Genomic DNA, 17,557 nt, shown 5'->3' on the forward strand with positions numbered 1-17,557 from the left:
TAAATTTTATTTGGTGTGAATTAAAGTTCCTCGGGTGAGAGTTATCCTACCTAAGTCCCAAGGGCCAAACACCTTGAGGACTTTTCATTTCTTAGTTGAAGAAAATTTCCTAAATATCATGTTGGAATAATGAATACATACATATTTCATTATAGGCCTATATAAGTGAACATATTCGCTTAACTGCAAAACTAAGTCAAATAAATAAAGGGGAAAATTAACTAATAGGATTTATGTATCCCAAAATGAGAGAAATTCAAAGCCACTCTCCCATCCTCTTAAAATGGTAAGGAACATATGTCGATATTAATGTGGATTAAAGTTTATTATAATTGAAATACTTTCACAGGTTTAGAATTTTCTTTCACAATATTCAACCAAAATATACGTTTTATAAAATTTTGGAAAGGTAACTTGAAATTTTATTGTCCTCAACGGGATTCGATCTCATGACCACCAGACTTGTAGCGAACCCACTACCCCACTGCGCTACGCTGTAAGATGTCGGTGATGGGAAAGAAAATACTATTTTAAAAACTATACTTGATTTTATTGTTAATTTCGATAAATAATACTACACAACGTGAAGGTGTCACATACCACATTACTTGTTAATTAATGAATTTTCCAATTAAATTAAATCTATTCATTTAACAAATTTTCAAAAAGCGGTCCCCATATAATTCGCCTCAGTTTAAATCAGCCAGTACCGGAATTGCATTCTTCCAGATTTACTTTTTTGCACTCTGCGTCATCAAAAAGTGGTGTATAGAGCCACCTTAAGGTGGAATAACACATCCTCACAAAATGGCTGACCGCTGATCGAAACGACATTTCGGTTTTATTAAAAGGATTTTATGGACTAAAGCATGTAACTAACTCCATAGCCGAGTTGATAAAGTGTCGGACTTGGGATCCATACATCCCAAGTTCGAATCCCGCAGGGGCTTCTGTTGATACTTACTGGAATAATTATTTTAGATATTCATTTTTCATCCCCAAACTGCAAATTTTTCGCTTATTTGACATTTGTACAGTTTATTTATCATTATATCGTTCAATTAAAAATAATTCCTTTTAATTTGAGTGACTTTTTCCGGTATGTTATTTCTTACACCTTAAACATAGTTATATTGTATACTAAGTTTTTTGCGAATTTGAGGCTTTTCTTGGGCAATAACATGTAATATAATATATCTCTGAAAACGATACGTTGAATTGTTGTAAACTATATTTGTTGAACATATTAAGAAAATTAAGTCTACAACAATATTTTTAAATAATTTTCTATTCTAGTAATCAATTTCAAAAGTAGTGACAATCTACAATTTTATCAATTCTAAATGAATTTGAGTTCAGAGAAATTATCTTATTGATATGAAAAAAAAAAATATTTTTGAGATGATGAAATCATTATTTTCCAAGTAAAGGAAAAGACACTATTGGCTTTTATTTACAAAAAAAAAAAATCACATAAATCTGATAATCCAATTAACAACCTAAAATTAACTGCGCCCGGCTTTTTTTAAAATATATAATAAATGCATTCTAACAGACAAACTGAGCCAGTGTTCAACTGGCCATACCAAGGACACAAAAGTCTCATTTGCTATCTTTTTTCGTGCAAACTGGTTTTTTGATATAGATTTTATTTAATAAGAAATTAGCAGACATTGCATGTACAAATTATTTGGGATTTTTAAAGATCGGGCTCGAGATGCCTTTAACTCCGAGCACTTGCTAAAGAGTTATCTTTCCTGTTTCCTCGCGACTGCGTAAACAGGGTGAACATTCTTAATGTGTTAGCAAGAACAAACAAGTATAACCGAGACCAACGAAATAACAAACTTGTTTTTAATGCACGGATGATTATGTGAAACACAGGTATGTGGTTTTGTTTTACGACCAATATAATATTATAGAAAGGTCTGTGAGAAATCCGGCAATTCTGAGAAATACCACAAGCGTTAAAATGGTGAATTTACACTCGTATTTCTTACATGTTGTCGGGTCAGTGTCACTAGTCAATTGAATCGATCCACATTGGGTAACTGGACAATGTAGTTAGTGCATTAAAATGTTAAGGATTTATTCAGATCTTTCAATGTGAATTAATTCTATGCACATTGTTGTATTGCGAGTTTTACGTTCGTCATGGACATATTTAAAAAAAAATACAAACAAAAAATCCAAATTATAATATAGTTGTCGTTAGATGAAACGGAGATTAAAACGTGATCTTTCATGGATTGATGTCCATGTAAAACATGAGTGTTCCAAAGTATAGGACAAGCTCAAGTAAAACAAAGACATTAGGATTAAATATGTAGAACACGCTGTATTTGATTACCGATAGACTGTTTGCTGTTGAATTTATTGGATTGTTGCCATATTCATGTAGTGGTCCATTCACATGCTTAATTCTTTAGCAGAATACACATAGAAAACATCTTAAGTCTAGTCTTAAACTCATTATATTAGTGTTAAAGTGTATATTGAATGTATGTTTGGCTACCAACCTTCTTTTCTTGTTGTAATATCAATTAGATGCATATATATTAAATGTTCTCCAACAATTTTCAATACCTTTTATGTTATCAATGAAAAGATTATTACTTTATTTGCATTTATATGGAGGCAGATCTTGAGTCCCTGATATTGCTGCATTGACACTATGATAAGTGTGTTTATACCCATGATGATTGTACTCCAACATAAGAAAGCAGATGACATCAATGTCCCGAAACCCTTTCCAGCATTTCTAGTCTTTATCATTATCTGATACTGAATAAACTATGGTGTTACTAAAAAAAAATGAATCATTTTAATTTTTATGAATATGCATACTACTTATGAATACGAAAATGAAATGATAGCGATAAACACATTTGTTTTGGTTGAAATGTTGAATTGGTATAAATAATTATAAATAGGCAGATGGTTAAATGACAAATCTTGGATTTTTCGCAGTTTGGGAGGAGGTGAGAGGGGGTCAAGGTACTGAGGTTTGGGTTGAAAGCTGCAATTTTGTTATATTTTTAGGTTTCTATCCATTTCTAACAACAAAAATTAATATACCAGTTACTGTAGAAGCAGAAATATTCATCGAGGATTTAATTTTGTTATTTTCGTTGGATGAATAAATCAACGAAATTAAATCCATGATGAATTTTTAATTCAAGTATTAATAAATATAGAGTTGATACGTAATACACTTTAGGGATAAGGATATGATGAAATTAAATGCCAGCGAAATTGTATTTGGTTTATAAATAACGAAATTTTAATCCAACGAAAATATGTCCTTATATAAAGTATATAAGTTTGTTAAAATTTTATATAAATGTATATATATCCATATATTAATAAGGCATGCATAAGCCCTTTATTAGAAAAAATAATTTATCAGAGACTTTATGGGGAAGAATTGAATACATCTTTAGAAAAAAAAAATCGAAAAACTCTAATGCCAACTCAGAAAAAAGATTTTATAATTTCTGTCCCCCCTACCCCCCCCCCCCCCCAAAAAAAAACAAAAAACAAAAAACAATCCCCTTCCCCCCAATAAAAACCCTAAAAAAAGCAATAAAAAAATCTCAACAAACAAACAAACAAAACAAAAACGAAATCATAAAAAACAAGAATTAAGTATATTAAAAACCCATAATAAAACAATTAAAAGACGAACTAAAAACCCCACCCAAATGCTACTGTCTTCAAAAATTGAGTTTTTGTGAAGTTAAGATCAAAAGAATAAAAAAAAACCCCAAAAGCATTAGATACCATGGTGAATAGTGAATACTTTAACTTTTACTTGTATTAAGATTTTTTATTTTGCCTTTGCAGGTTATTGTTATCTAATACTGCAAGACAACCCTTGTGTAATCTGGAATGACTGTAAAGGAGCTACTCCAAGATGGAGTACTCAGTCAGGTAATATGAGTGAGAGTGCCAGGTCACGAGCGCTCCCTCCATCGTCGGCAACCTCCCACGGGAAAATCAGGACAGAAAACTCAGAATTACTAACTCTTTTGCGTGAAAAGACAATCGACAGTAGTGGTCCTAATAATCACACAACCAGTAGACAATCTTCACACCACGCTGCTGATTTATATCCTGCACAGCCCCCAGCTTCAGCAGGGCAAAGGTTGGTAGATGTCAATAATCCACCAAATTTTTATGTAAGCACTACATCACGCCAAGTAGAGTCCCCAGCACAGTCAAATATAGAGCCTGCTTTAACTAATCCAAAGACAGCCAAACACACAGCCGATAACCCAGTGAGTCAAGTAGATTCACAACTTCTTGTTCCACCCCTGAACTTAGACACTCGTAGAGACAGTGAGGCCAATTTAAGCCCTAGTGCTCATGACTCTGATTTAGGTCTGTCCAATACAGAAAGAAACAAATATCTTCATGAAATTCTTGTAAATCCACCACAGGATTCATCCGAACCACTCAGACCTAGTGAATCTGAATTGCATGACAGTAGAAATAATAGAGTTTCACCAGTGAAGTCCCTCCCTAGTGAACATAATACACCTGCCTTAAGTTCTAGAAGTGTTGCTTTTAATGGTGATGGCAAAATTAACAATATATCGCACAATCATAATGTAGATGAGTCTGTAGGGAACAAAGACAGTTTTAGAAATTCAGAAAATCAGATTGTTTCAAATTCTGCAGAGGATTTTCAGACTGACAGATTTGAGATTGAGAACACACAGCGTAGCTTAGAGCTTGATTCTGCTTTGCATGCCTTACCTACTCCTGGACAATCTGCACCTGTAACTGGTCGTCAAACTTATAATGTACCGTCACCAGTTTCCACTCAAATCCCACATATAGATTCATTGTCCAATTTCAGTAATCCAGACGAAAAGGAGGAAAGGCCCGTACCACGGACCAGATCCAGTAAGCAAGCGAGCACGCTCAGTTCACGCAGTATCCCTATCCCAGGACAAGGAACAGACTCGCCGAGACAGTCCGCCACCACCAGACTCTCGAGTTCACGTGATCAGAGTGCCACAGTCAGAGGGAGCAGTGGTGTGTATGCTGTAGCCAACCCTGCAGTTCTCATTGCTCAAGGAATCACTCCTACCCCCAGCCAACAAAACGTACAGTTCACACCTAGACCACAGCCCAGGTCAAGACCAGAGAGCTTTATTGATTCATTAGAACTCTCCAACAAGGAAACAGGTGAGATTATCACAGGAGACCAAATCGATGAAAGAAAGAAGAGTGCAGTCTCATTTGAAGATAGAGACAAGGTAGGATCTTTACCATTAAAGGACCCCTACACAGAGGCAGGAAGCCCAGAACTTGGAGTAGATCCTGACTGGGACACTCCCAGAGTTAAGGATAGAACCCCCACTCCTCATCCTGTATCAGACACTCACCGTCACTCACCAGCCCAACCAGTCTGGGAAAAAGAGGAACAAGAAAGCCAGAGGTCTCCAGAGCCTTTAGACATATCTAAACCAGCCCCCAGTGTGAGAGAAACAGAAGACAACCTCAGTACTAGAAGTGATTCCCCTGATGTCCCACTGTCACCGACACCTCTAGACGAAGACGACAGAAAAGTTGGCTCTGCCTTACTCCTTGCTGGTGGCAGTGCAAAATCAGTCAAACGAGTTTCTAGAACTGACTCTTTACCAACTGTTCAGAAAGTGTATGTAGAGTCACCTACATTCACTAGAGAAGAAGAGGACGAATATAGATTTGTTGAAAGTCGCCTAGGCGAAATTCAAGATGATGTAGAGGATACTCTTAGAAAATTGGACGAAGAGACAGAAAAACAGCGCAAATTTAGAAAACAGTTAGAGGATCAAATGGCTACTATGTATGCTCCAGCTTATGAAGACCAAAGAAATGGTCAATCTTACAGCCGAAATCCCCAATACAGTGAACCTCCCAGAGAAAACATGGGATCTTATAGTAATGTAAGACACCAGGAAGACAATAGGTCGTACCAAGAGCCGAGGCGAGAAAACATGGGTTCATACAGTACACTTCGAAACGAGGAGAGAAACAATATCAGAAATGACGATAGAGGCTCATACAATGAACAAAGAAAGGACAACATGGGCTCGTACTCCTCACTGCGGCACGATGACAGACAGTCGTACGGAGAGCCACGGCGAGAAAACTTGGGATCATACACGTCATTACGAAACGATGAAAGAAATTCCTATGGGGAACCTAGGAGAGATAACATGGGATCTTATTCAAATGTTCGCAATGAGGACAGAAATAGCTATAATGATGTAAGAAGAGATAACATGGGATCCTACACTTCTTTGAGAAATGATGATAGAAATTCATATGGAGAACCTAGAAGAGATAACATGGGTTCCTACACATCTGTCAGAAATGACGACCGACAATCCTATGCGGAACAAAGGAGGGAGAACATGGGTTCTTATGCATCAGTACGGACTGATGAAAGGAGGCCTCATGGAGACCAACCCAGAGAAAACATGGGATCATATGCTAATGTTAATCAGGAGATTGAAAGGAATTCCTATGCTGATCAGCGTGATAACCCAGGTTATAACCCCCGTGATCGCCCTCCCGATTCTTACGGACGTCAGAACGAGGCTCCAAATAACCAGGAATACGGCAATAGAGGGCACGATGAGGACAGATACGAAGACAGAGACTATGAACGCAATGGTGTCCAGGTGAACAGGAACAGGTACGAGAGCCAAGAGCCACAGGACCAGCAGCCTGAGTCCGAACAGTACAATCCACAGTCACACACCCAAAACCTGACGTACGAACCCCATGACGACGACCTAAAGAGAGAGGCCGAGTATCAGGAGGGGCTCAAGATGCGGATCTCCGAATCAGGCAAAAAAGACATGGAGATCCAGATCCCGCGCCTGCCCCTTCAAAGCGAGCAATTTAGAGATTCTCTAGAGGAGGATAACTTCCGGGACTGGGATAACCCTCCCCCAAATCCATTTGGAAACAATGGAGGCCCTCCTCCTCAGCAACAACAGCAGCAGCAACAGCAGAGGCATCAACCGTACGAGGAACCCAAGGTGCCCAGTTTTGTTGATGAAAACGATACAGCGCGAATGGAATTTCTTCATCCAAAATCTCCGCGATATGACTTTATTGAAATGAATAAAATTGACTATGGTAAACCCCATGAAAAAAGCTATCGTGAAATCAAACATGTTCGTGAGGAAGAAAGCAGAAAGCTTGATAAAATCTTTATTCATCCTAAACCACCAAATAAAACTAAAAAGCACCCTGTAAAGCCTGGTTTGAAATCCGCTCCTAGTAAATTTCAAATGAGTTCTCCCATTGAAGAATTGGATCCTGAAGACCCAGCCCAAGCTTTGTGGGCAAAACGTTCTGCTCAACTGAAAAAGAAAGACAGTAAGACATCCTCTGGAAACAGCAACAAACACAAAGGTCTTCAGCGGAACCAGAGTGACTCACGTCTGGTTCGACCCATGGGTCAAGGGGGGACCTTTACTCAACAAGCCCCAAGCCAGGTTGTGTACGGTTCTCCTACTAGGAACCACTTCCTTGAACCAATAGAGAACCGCCCTCCACCCCCTCCCGTGGCCCGGGCGGAGCCCCAATACACGTCCAATTCCGAACCCATTAACTTTCCCGAACGCTTCAGTGACCACCAGTCCCCTACCCTACGATCTCGTCCCCTCGATTTAAAACCAATCACCCAGGAAATTATTACTGAGGACGGGCAGAGAATTAGTGTGGACATTAATCTAAAAGTGCTCAGTCCCCCGCCCGGAAGTGGATCAGGGGCCCCTCCCATTGTTCACGCAGAAGTTCACCCCAAGGATCACAACAGACGGCCGACGGGGATGCAGTATCAGATGGAGGAGACCTACCCTGCCCCGGAACAGGACCCCCAGCCCCAGCAGAACTACAACCAGGTAAGGCCAGTCTTATCTAGTCCTTAATGCTCAACTGTAAATTATACTGGCGGTCAAAACAGAAACTTAAGCTCATTCAATTAAGAAAGTTGACTAAATCAAGAAAAATTAAATTAACAGTATGCAGTAGCTTGTCATTATAGCTTTCGATTTCATGTTTTCACAACACTTTTGATAAAAAAAACATGATTAGGAATATTATGGAATTATTGTAAATTATTTTAAGTAGAGGACATTTGAGTAAACAGTACTTTCCGCAGTACTAGTTGTCAAAAGTAAGAATGTGAAACAAATAAAAATAAGTCCAATTCTTTCAAGCTTTTAATTGTTGGAAAGCAGAAAACTGTAGGTCTTTGTTAAGGTTATTTATAATTCACGATTTCAACAAGTGTGATAGTTGTAAAATGACTTAAGTAATTGAGCTTGGCTTTGGAGATCATTATTTCTACATAATGGCTGATTTACGGCTGGCTGTTCACTTTCAGTATTATGATGCATACCCGCGATATAACTATTATTACCCGGATGTAAGTATCCAACAAGGCATGCTGTATGTTATAATAGCATGGTTAGAGTGTATATAATTTGTACATAACTTGCATGTCATTCGATAGTCTCAGCTTTATTAATTATCAAGAACCCAGCAATCGATGTTTTGTATTGTTGTTTTTTTTAAAGAAAATTTTAACATTAAATCTTGTAAAAATAAATCTAACGACAAGTAACAATGCTGGGTGCTATTATCTTGTAGTGAGCTGTTCCTATGATAGGCGTACCAAAATCTCTCTCTCTCTCTCTCAGCGTGTTACTGCCGATCTCGTTGTCACAACAATATCTTTCGCTAGTCTGAATACAGTTTGACAGATACTTGTCGTGGAACAAAGCTGTTTACTAATAAATAAAAATCTAATTAAAACCGACGGACCGAAAGTCATTCAGTTTAATGGCTTCTTTTGCCTAACGTAAAGATTTGCTTAATCTACTTCATTGATTTCAATTTTTCCAGGTATATCTTCTTAGTTGTGGAATCTCTTAGATTTACGATGGGTCTGTCTGATAATCGTTAAGATTAGTCCCTTATTCAGTATTTGTGGATCTTACTATATTAATGACACGGTAATTTATATCGAGATATCTCTAATTCAAACAGGTAACCCTTTTGCTATCGATCGATTGTCCTACCCACACCAATGTAGTTGAAAGTCTTTTTTGACACTTGAGACAGAGAATTGGTTGTAGCAGAGCTTATCGCTAACAACATGGAATTGATCGGGTCCCCATTTCTGTAGTGCAACTCGCCATGACGGGAAAGCAAACACTCGCGATCGCTAGATACACACACGGGCCAGTTACTAAAGATTCCACAGCCCTCCAGTTGAGAAATAACGATCCGCGGTTTTGTACAAGTATTGGAAGCCTTCAACATAATTGGGAATTGAAATACTGGATTTGATATTAATTATTTTTGTAATGAAAAACTCGAGTTCTCGAGTATGAACATTTCTTTTTTATAATGTTTAGAATTATCTCGGCTGTGCAAATTTGAGTGCACAAATTCACGCGAATCAGTTAATGTAGTCTAAAGATTTAATCTCATTCATTGAATGAATTGCTCGAAAACCCGTGTTCGATGCCTGATGGGCATACATTAACTATAATTTATTACGTCACACGTATACCAAAAGAACGTTTCCAAAGCTCAACTACCTCGGGAATTACTTTTAATACTTTCATTGCGACTATTGAGGGATTATACGAACAGGGCATTTGAAATAGAACTTGTTACCTTGCCAAAAACGCATTCTTATCCAAGCTGTAAAAGCAATAAACTTCTATTTTTGATAGGGATTATAAACTCAAATAGTCAATCAACATTTAAAGTGACGTTCCCTTTTTAATTTGAATATCCATTATAAACGTTGAATGGCAAATCTTCTATAGACAACAGACAGAGAATAATGTTGATACATTGTGTGTGTGTGTGTGTGTGTGTGTGTGTGTGTGTGTGTGTGTGAGAGAGAGAGAGAGAGAGAGAGAGAGAGAGAGAGAGAGAGAGAGAGAGAGAGGGAGAGAGAGATTTATGAATATTGACATTTGATTTTGTGAAGTGTTTTATTAGCTGTATAAATACTATTTTATAACCTTTAACTGGTCCATAATTTACAGACTGTGACATCAGGGAATGTTAAAGTATGCTTTATGACAGCCAACCTTATTTTTTATAAATATACCATAGACTTTGAAGTGTTTTACAGAGGCTATATTGAATTTAAATTTGAATGTTTATATTGTGTAAATGGAAAGAAAACAGATCTATTTAACAGTGTGGAGGTATAACCCGGGAGTTATGTCTGCTCCGGACTCTAACCCTGGGGTTATGTCTGCTCCGGACTCTAACTCAATTTTTTTATGAACTAGGTTATGTTTAGAACAGATAAGCTTCCAAAATGGCTGAAAGTTCCATATTCAATCGATAAAGTATTATCTAGTTCAACGGCAAAGTTGATCGATAAGTGAAAAACAAAACTGTAGACAGAATGTATTTTACTTTCCGTGAATACAGCATATTTACATATCTTAAGAAATGATTTCATTTTATTACAATTTATTAAATTAAACAAAATAAAGAAAAACATTTTTTTTAAGCGAAGGATGTATTTTAAATAATCATGTGGGAAATTAACAATCTGTTTAAGGTGTTATGGGACACCTCCGTATTGTGACTTACTTCCTGTCGAAATAAACAATGAAATCAAGTATAATTTTATAATTTTTGTCTTTAGCAAAAGTGTTACTACACAGCGTCGGTTAAGAGCGTTGACCACAACTCTGTAACTCTGAAGGTCGAATCCCGCTGGGGATTTTAGAAATTTTACCTTTCCAACAATTTTTGAAACTGTCTGGTCAAATATTGCAGAACTTGAAAATTCTAAAACGGTGAAAGTATATTGATTAAAATTTATTTTTATCCACATTGATATATGGACAGATGTCCCATACCACCTTAAATTGCGGCAGGTGAGGCTGAAAATGAATACGTGAATTATTAGTTGTAATGTATAAATGAAACCCGATGATTTGGCAGTTAGTGTGAACATGATTGTGAATTTATGATAACAAAGACTGTGATAATACTTATTAATTAATTACATTAACAAGGACATTAACGGTGGAGTTAATTAACGGTAGTGTTCGTTTGACGTAGTGACGTTGTCATCTCTTGATAGATCGTATTTATTTAATTAAATATTGACATTAACCTTTGTCGTTGTCTGTGATAAAACTACGAATCATATTTGTATCATATATTGTAACTTTTGGTACATTGCGGCGCAAGCGGGATTTGCATAATTATGACGTAAAGTTGTCTATAATTGAACATTTAGTCGTACAATTGATAAAAGGTATATAAATATTATGAATGAGGTGATAGTTATGGTTTGGGCGTGATCAAATCCATTATGAAGCCCTTCGGGCTTTGTTGGATTTGATCACACCCGACCAAAATGTTAAACTCATAATACTCAGTGAATAATTCCTTTGCTCTTCAACAAGTGAACACAGATATTGCAGAGAAGCATGTACCCATTTAGATATGGAAATGGTTTGGTTTTTTTGTATTATTATGCATTGGAATCAATTTCTCATGGGCATGTATAGCACAGATGATTTACATATTTCTTCTTCTTCTGTACTCTCATAATAGAATATAAAATTGAAATTTAATTTTCAGATTAAAAATAAAGTAAAAGCATAGCATCAGTTTTTAAATGCGTTCTGTGGAGCTGTATGTTTATTCTCTACAAAACCTATATGGACTATCTTTCATGCTTTCATTTCATGTCTTCTTTTCTTATCAGGATCATGTTCGATTTTAATAAAAAAAACCAGTACCATTTTTTTGACATGTAATTACGGATTAGCGTAATGTTATTGTCATCATTATGCACCACTGTCTTGGTTTTGTATGGGCACGACATTTGACCTTTGTTTGATGGGTTTCTTTAGGACACACGTTATGACCAGGAGAACGTGGCCCCGCCCCACGGCGGAGATTACCAGCAGCAACAGTATCAGGACGAGACGTACCGGATGTCGCCCTATCCCAAGATCCCACCAATAAACCTGACAGAGGAGGAGCTGGACCGACAGCTAGGTAGCCGAGGTCAGCCGGGTTTGAACGCCACTGGTCTGACTTTTACTAATCCACTGCTTTATTAACTGCTGTTGAATTGTCTCGATGCAACATTAAATGCCATTCAAAAGGCCTTATCATATGATCACTTCTTTTACAGATTTAAAACAAGTATTTAACAATGTCCTTGAGAATGAATGTTAACAGCTGCATTATCTATATTGTTAGTCAGTATTTTAAAATGTTACTGTTATAATCTTAGGGACGGTATTCAATTTGATAACTTTTAAAATTATTGTCATTACATGATGTTCAGAATTGAAAGGAAACAAGTTTTGTTGGCAATAGCTTACACACCAAATGTGAATAAAAAAAAAATCAGCTGTATGCACACGTGATGTGAAACTACAATGCAACTGTCTTATCCTTAGCAGTAACTCCATGTTTAGCATTAGGTCACACATTTGTTGATGTAAAACTCAATCTGTTTGACTTGATTTCAATACTGTGAAAACAAACAACGAGTTATGATGTACATCGCCAGCTGTTTGAGCCGGTGAATTTTATCAGGTGTTGTGTAGGTGCCACAAGAGTGTATCAGTTCAGATTTGATTGGTCATACAGCTTTTCTTGAATTCTTCACTCGTTGTTGTAGAAAAATCACCACGTCTCTAAATCACACCGCTAACATCTTAGATCGGCATATTTTGAAATGAAAGTTTAGTTGGAAAGTTTAATTTCAATCAAATACAATAAAAACAATATCTATTGCATGGTATATGAAAGTTGATCTATTATAAAAATGTAAACTGTAACTCAGTTTGCCTTACTTTACAGCTGAACTTGAGCAGAATGGTTACGCAGCCATGTACAAGCAGAACAAAAACAAACCGCGGGAAGACAGACCGTGGTACCAGGTGTATACAATCAATGACTACCGCAAGATGCAGAACGAGGTGCGCCTCAGCAGGGCGCCGCTAGGGCCAGACCTGGACAACGAAACTTACAAAGAGAAAGTAGGTCAAAATAGATTATTGATCCATATAAAAAAGTAAAAATAAACAAATAGACAATGAAACCTAAAGTAAAATTAAGTTCAGTTCAGTTCTTTATTAACTTTAAGCTGTACAGCTTATCAGTACAATAAACATAAACAATATACACGTAAAGATAAGTTAACAGGAGAATGTGGCAGAAGTGAACATATGATATCAACATCTAATTTTCAACATTAATTAACATTAAGTACATCTTGTCTTATTTTCAAGCTAAAATGAATAAATTTACCCAAATTACATAGTTCTTTTAGATTTTCAACTTTAAAAAGCTGCAAAAGTTTAGACATTTAAGGTTTTTAAATTTCAATTCTTTATTCACTCAAGACCAGTTCACTGGTATTTGAGGTTCAAAATCAGTATATACGAATGCACACAAAAACTGTAAAAATCACATGTACAGTAGGAGTAATAATGATCAAAAAAATTAAAGGTTAAGTTTACAATACAGTAGGTTGTTAAAGTTTGTTTCTGGAAGAACAGACTTTGAACATTTTCTTAATAAATCTTAACAAGTTTTTTAGTTCTTATACATTAAAAGTATTCATTAGCTCGTTAAATTGTATAATATTTGGGTTTTCATAATATCTCTTGTACAAAAACATTTTTCTATCGTTTACAAAATGTTTACTTTCTAAAATATAATGAAATTCACCCCAGTGCTATTAGAGTCACACATTGTACATTTTCTTATTTTTTTTTCTCAATATTGTGCCATCTACCTGTTTCCTTTGGGAATCGATGATTACATGTTCGTATATTTGTAAACGTGATCCGTAGATCTAGATCTGTAGGTAAAATCAACAAGTACCTTTCTAAATCGAAATTTGTTTAAAAATTCTATAATTAATACATTTTGGAAAGTTATCTACTATACTTCTCCAATCTTGTATAAATTGATTTTGTATTATTTCATTAACTTTTGACTTAAGCCAGTTACAACTACATAGTGTTTGATTTCCCCTTAAATAAGACAGCCCGCACGAGTTGAGTATATCATGTACACATTTTATCCATGGATGTATAAAAGATCCATTTTTTTTTCAACATCTATTAAAATAACAACAGATTACATTAGTGAGTTTACAATCGTGGGCTGTCAAAACTTTGCCCAGTACATTATCATTTTAATTATAACAAAGATTGACAATGAATACCTTCCAGTTTCTCCATATACCATACAATTAGGAGTACTGGATTTAAGATTAAGAATAAATTTCAAAAAATTTAAATGTACCTTTTCGATAATATTCCAAGTGTCCGTAACCCCACACTTCGTACGAGTAAAGTAAAATTGGGTTAATGACCTTGTTAAATAGGTCCAATTGACAATTTATTGGTAGGTTAAAATAACGTATTTCGTAAAAAGCCATGTAATGCCTTTGACGCTTGTATTACTAAATGCCTTTTTGCATTATTAAATTTTGAATTATAAATTGTTATCGATCGAAATTTAACTAAGCATAATAAGTAAGAATAAATTATTAGACACCGATACTTACAGAGAAAAAGCAAGTATATAATTGTCATTAATTGATCAACAAAGCTTGCAATGAGTAATTAGGTATAAACGACTGACAAAGAGAATGTAATTATAAATGAACTATAAATCAACATTCAGTTAAACTTTAAAGTTAGGTCTGAATAATTAGACAACAAAATTTACAGAGGAAATGTAAGTATATTATAATTGATCAACAAAACTTGCAATGAGAAAGTAAGTAAAACTGACTAGAGTACAAAACATTCAAGCGCAAATAAGCTCATCTGACTTAAAAAAAATTACGATGAAAGAGAGAATAAGTATACAGAAATGAGAAGGGAAAAAACAATACGAGATAACGAAAAATGTTGATTAAAAGTAAGTCAATACTTATTTTAAACAAGACCCACAAAGAGAAAGTGAATTCTAAGAATTGAGAAAAAATGATCAGAAAATGAAGTTTAGAATGACTGAAATAGACAACACGTCTCAAAGAAAATATTCTGAGTGAAAGTCCAAATGACTAAGACAACTAGCTGAACAGATAAACAATTGATATTGTTAATGGTGACCGAAAGTAAAAAATACATTTGTTTAAACAAGAAATATTTAGTTTGTAGTTAGTTAATTTTTTAGACTAAATATAATTTATAATGTTTACATAATTAAATACGCTCTCTAAACGGTATACAGATAATTATTTGAGTTTTTGATTCTCAATTTTATGTAGCAATTATACATTTTCACTTATTTAGAAATTGAAAAATAATTTCGTTGTGATTAGTCCAGTATGTGTTACTGTGTATGTTATAGGGTAGGGTAGGAACCGACTGAACTTATTCCGGAATGTATTGATATGTATGTAGTATGATAGGATAGGAACGTATTGTAATTATTCTCGGGATAGAATACTGGATAATGGATTAGTTTGTCTTTCAGGACTGTATACTGTATACATGTTTTACTTTTATTTCAGCTTGAGAAACGACACAAACAGTTTGAGTATGCCAGAATGGTAATGGAGAAGAATCGTCATGAACTGGATGTGAAGAAGCCTCCAAGTAACGCCAAGAAGGACGAGGAGAAGCCCAACAAGCGGAAAACAGTAAGTACCCTTGGAAACACAGAGCAATCGCTACCCGACGAAGTAATCCCGAGGCCCAGACAAGTAGTGGAGAGAACTAGCAAGCGTCAGGCAGTAAGTCAATGGGCATGAACTGTTGAACCCAGTAATAAATCGGCATGAACAGTTGATTCCAGTCATTAATCAGAAACCGCTAACAAGGTCTGCATCACTTTTGACTTAAGCATGTACATTCCCTTTTCTGATTTCTTACGTGTAGCATGTATTGCCAGCATGTTTAAACTAAATCCTAGGTTTTGACTCTACACTAAACATAGTGAGTTTTTCTTTGAAATAGGAGAAACTCACCGATTGGGCTCAGCATGGTTTTTGAAACGTTGAAAATGCATGACATTAAAAATTCATTCTTTTCTTCATTTTTTTTTTAATTTTGAAGATGTGTTTATTTTATTTGTTCAAACCTCCATTTTGTCTACTGCAGGCCATTGAGTACTCCAAAAATATACCAAAGCCTAACGTCAAAGCCCGACCCAATCAGTACAACTCGTACGAGGTAGCGGCACAGTTGTCTCCGGCAGCTAAAAAGAGTGGTCCCCCATCCCCCACTCAAACTGTCGACGTCATAGATCTTCAGAAACTGAAACAGAGGCATGACCAAGAAAAGCAAAACGTGGCTTCTATCCGCCAAAACATGGAATCTGTCCCCCAAAAAGCTTAAAGAAAGACACAGAGTGGCAGGAAATATATTTTATCTCACTTTGCTCCGGTCTCAAATCTGAAGCAAATATTTATCTTTTAATGCATTTACTTATTTATGTAAAGAAAACTGTATCACATTGCACTATATTTATGATCTACATGCAACAGTGTATATTTGAGTATTAACGGCATGCAGGCCCATGTTTCACGTCGATGTCCTACATTTATTGATTGTTATTGTTGACGTCAGAGGATTTGTTGCCAAAGAGAAATCTGTGATAATTGTCTTGTACTTTTAGTCGTTAGCTGGTTGTGTGCATAGTTTAGTAATTGGTAGATAATAAACAAGGAGGCTTATACCAGAACACTGAGAACATATCTCTTCTCTATTGTCTTTGTATTGTATCATAGAACTTATAATCAGTGAATTGTCATTGTTTCTTGTGGAAACACAATTTGTTTTAGGAATTTGGAATGTCCTTTAACTTATGGATATTTACCCTATATTCTTAATGTGAAAAGCTTATAAGAAAGCTATAATTCATGATTTAAATTATATGTCACATAATGTTTTGTTACTGTTACTGTATGGGCTCATGAATGTATTTATTTGTGTATATATATATATATATATATATATATATATATATATATATATATATATATATATATATATATATATATATATATATATATATATATATATAAGGTAGTAAGGATAAGATTACTTTTTGATCATATTTATATGTATAATTATATTCTTTTGTATCACGAACTTATTTTGGTGATTTCATCGAAAGAACTTTACCAAAACATATTCATTCTCTGTTATAATATATTCAAGATTAATATCTCCATTCTTGATAGAATAATATAAATCGACCCATTTGGATATTTGTGGTGTAAATAAAGTTTAACATCTAATCTTATACGCTTTTTATGCCTTTTAAGAACGGTTGTATATATTCAGCCTCACTTTGTCATCTATTATTCACAAATCGATTAAATAATAAATTGTCAAATGCAGACAGTATTTCACCAAACTAACAGAGAATAATTTATTTTGAATTTAATGTTTCAAAAAGTGAGTTGAGGGTACCGGATGTAATAAATTAATTGCGATTTTTATGAAAATGTTATATGAGTTAAAATAATTAATTATGAATAACAAGTAATTAAAAACTACAT

The 17,557-nt window shown here is 35.2% G+C and overlaps 1 protein-coding gene across 5 annotated transcripts; it reads left to right on the forward strand.

The window, feature by feature from the left end:
• Positions 1 to 1,750: 1,750 nt before the first annotated feature.
• LOC128192516 (probable serine/threonine-protein kinase kinX) lies at positions 1,751 to 17,298 on the forward strand. Of its 5 annotated transcripts, none has more exons than XM_052865259.1 (8): positions 1,751 to 1,884; positions 3,847 to 3,933; positions 4,865 to 7,913; positions 8,399 to 8,440; positions 11,922 to 12,078; positions 12,886 to 13,064; positions 15,563 to 15,691; positions 16,152 to 17,298. In XM_052865259.1, the coding sequence occupies exons 2-8, from the start codon at positions 3,917 to 3,919 to the stop codon at positions 16,386 to 16,388; spliced, it is 3,810 nt and encodes a 1,269-aa protein (XP_052721219.1). In that variant the 5' UTR covers positions 1,751 to 1,884; positions 3,847 to 3,916; the 3' UTR covers positions 16,389 to 17,298. The 5 variants fall into 5 exon arrangements, with proteins under 5 accessions (XP_052721219.1, XP_052721215.1, XP_052721216.1 ...); XM_052865258.1 differs by having other exon boundaries at positions 1,773 to 1,884; positions 3,847 to 4,147; XM_052865255.1 differs by having other exon boundaries at positions 1,771 to 1,884; positions 3,847 to 7,913.
• The last annotated feature ends 259 nt before the right edge of the window (positions 17,299 to 17,557 follow it).

Source organism: Crassostrea angulata, chromosome 7, assembly GCF_025612915.1.
Source record: "Crassostrea angulata isolate pt1a10 chromosome 7, ASM2561291v2, whole genome shotgun sequence".
Classification (NCBI taxonomy): domain Eukaryota; kingdom Metazoa; phylum Mollusca; class Bivalvia; order Ostreida; family Ostreidae; genus Magallana; species Magallana angulata.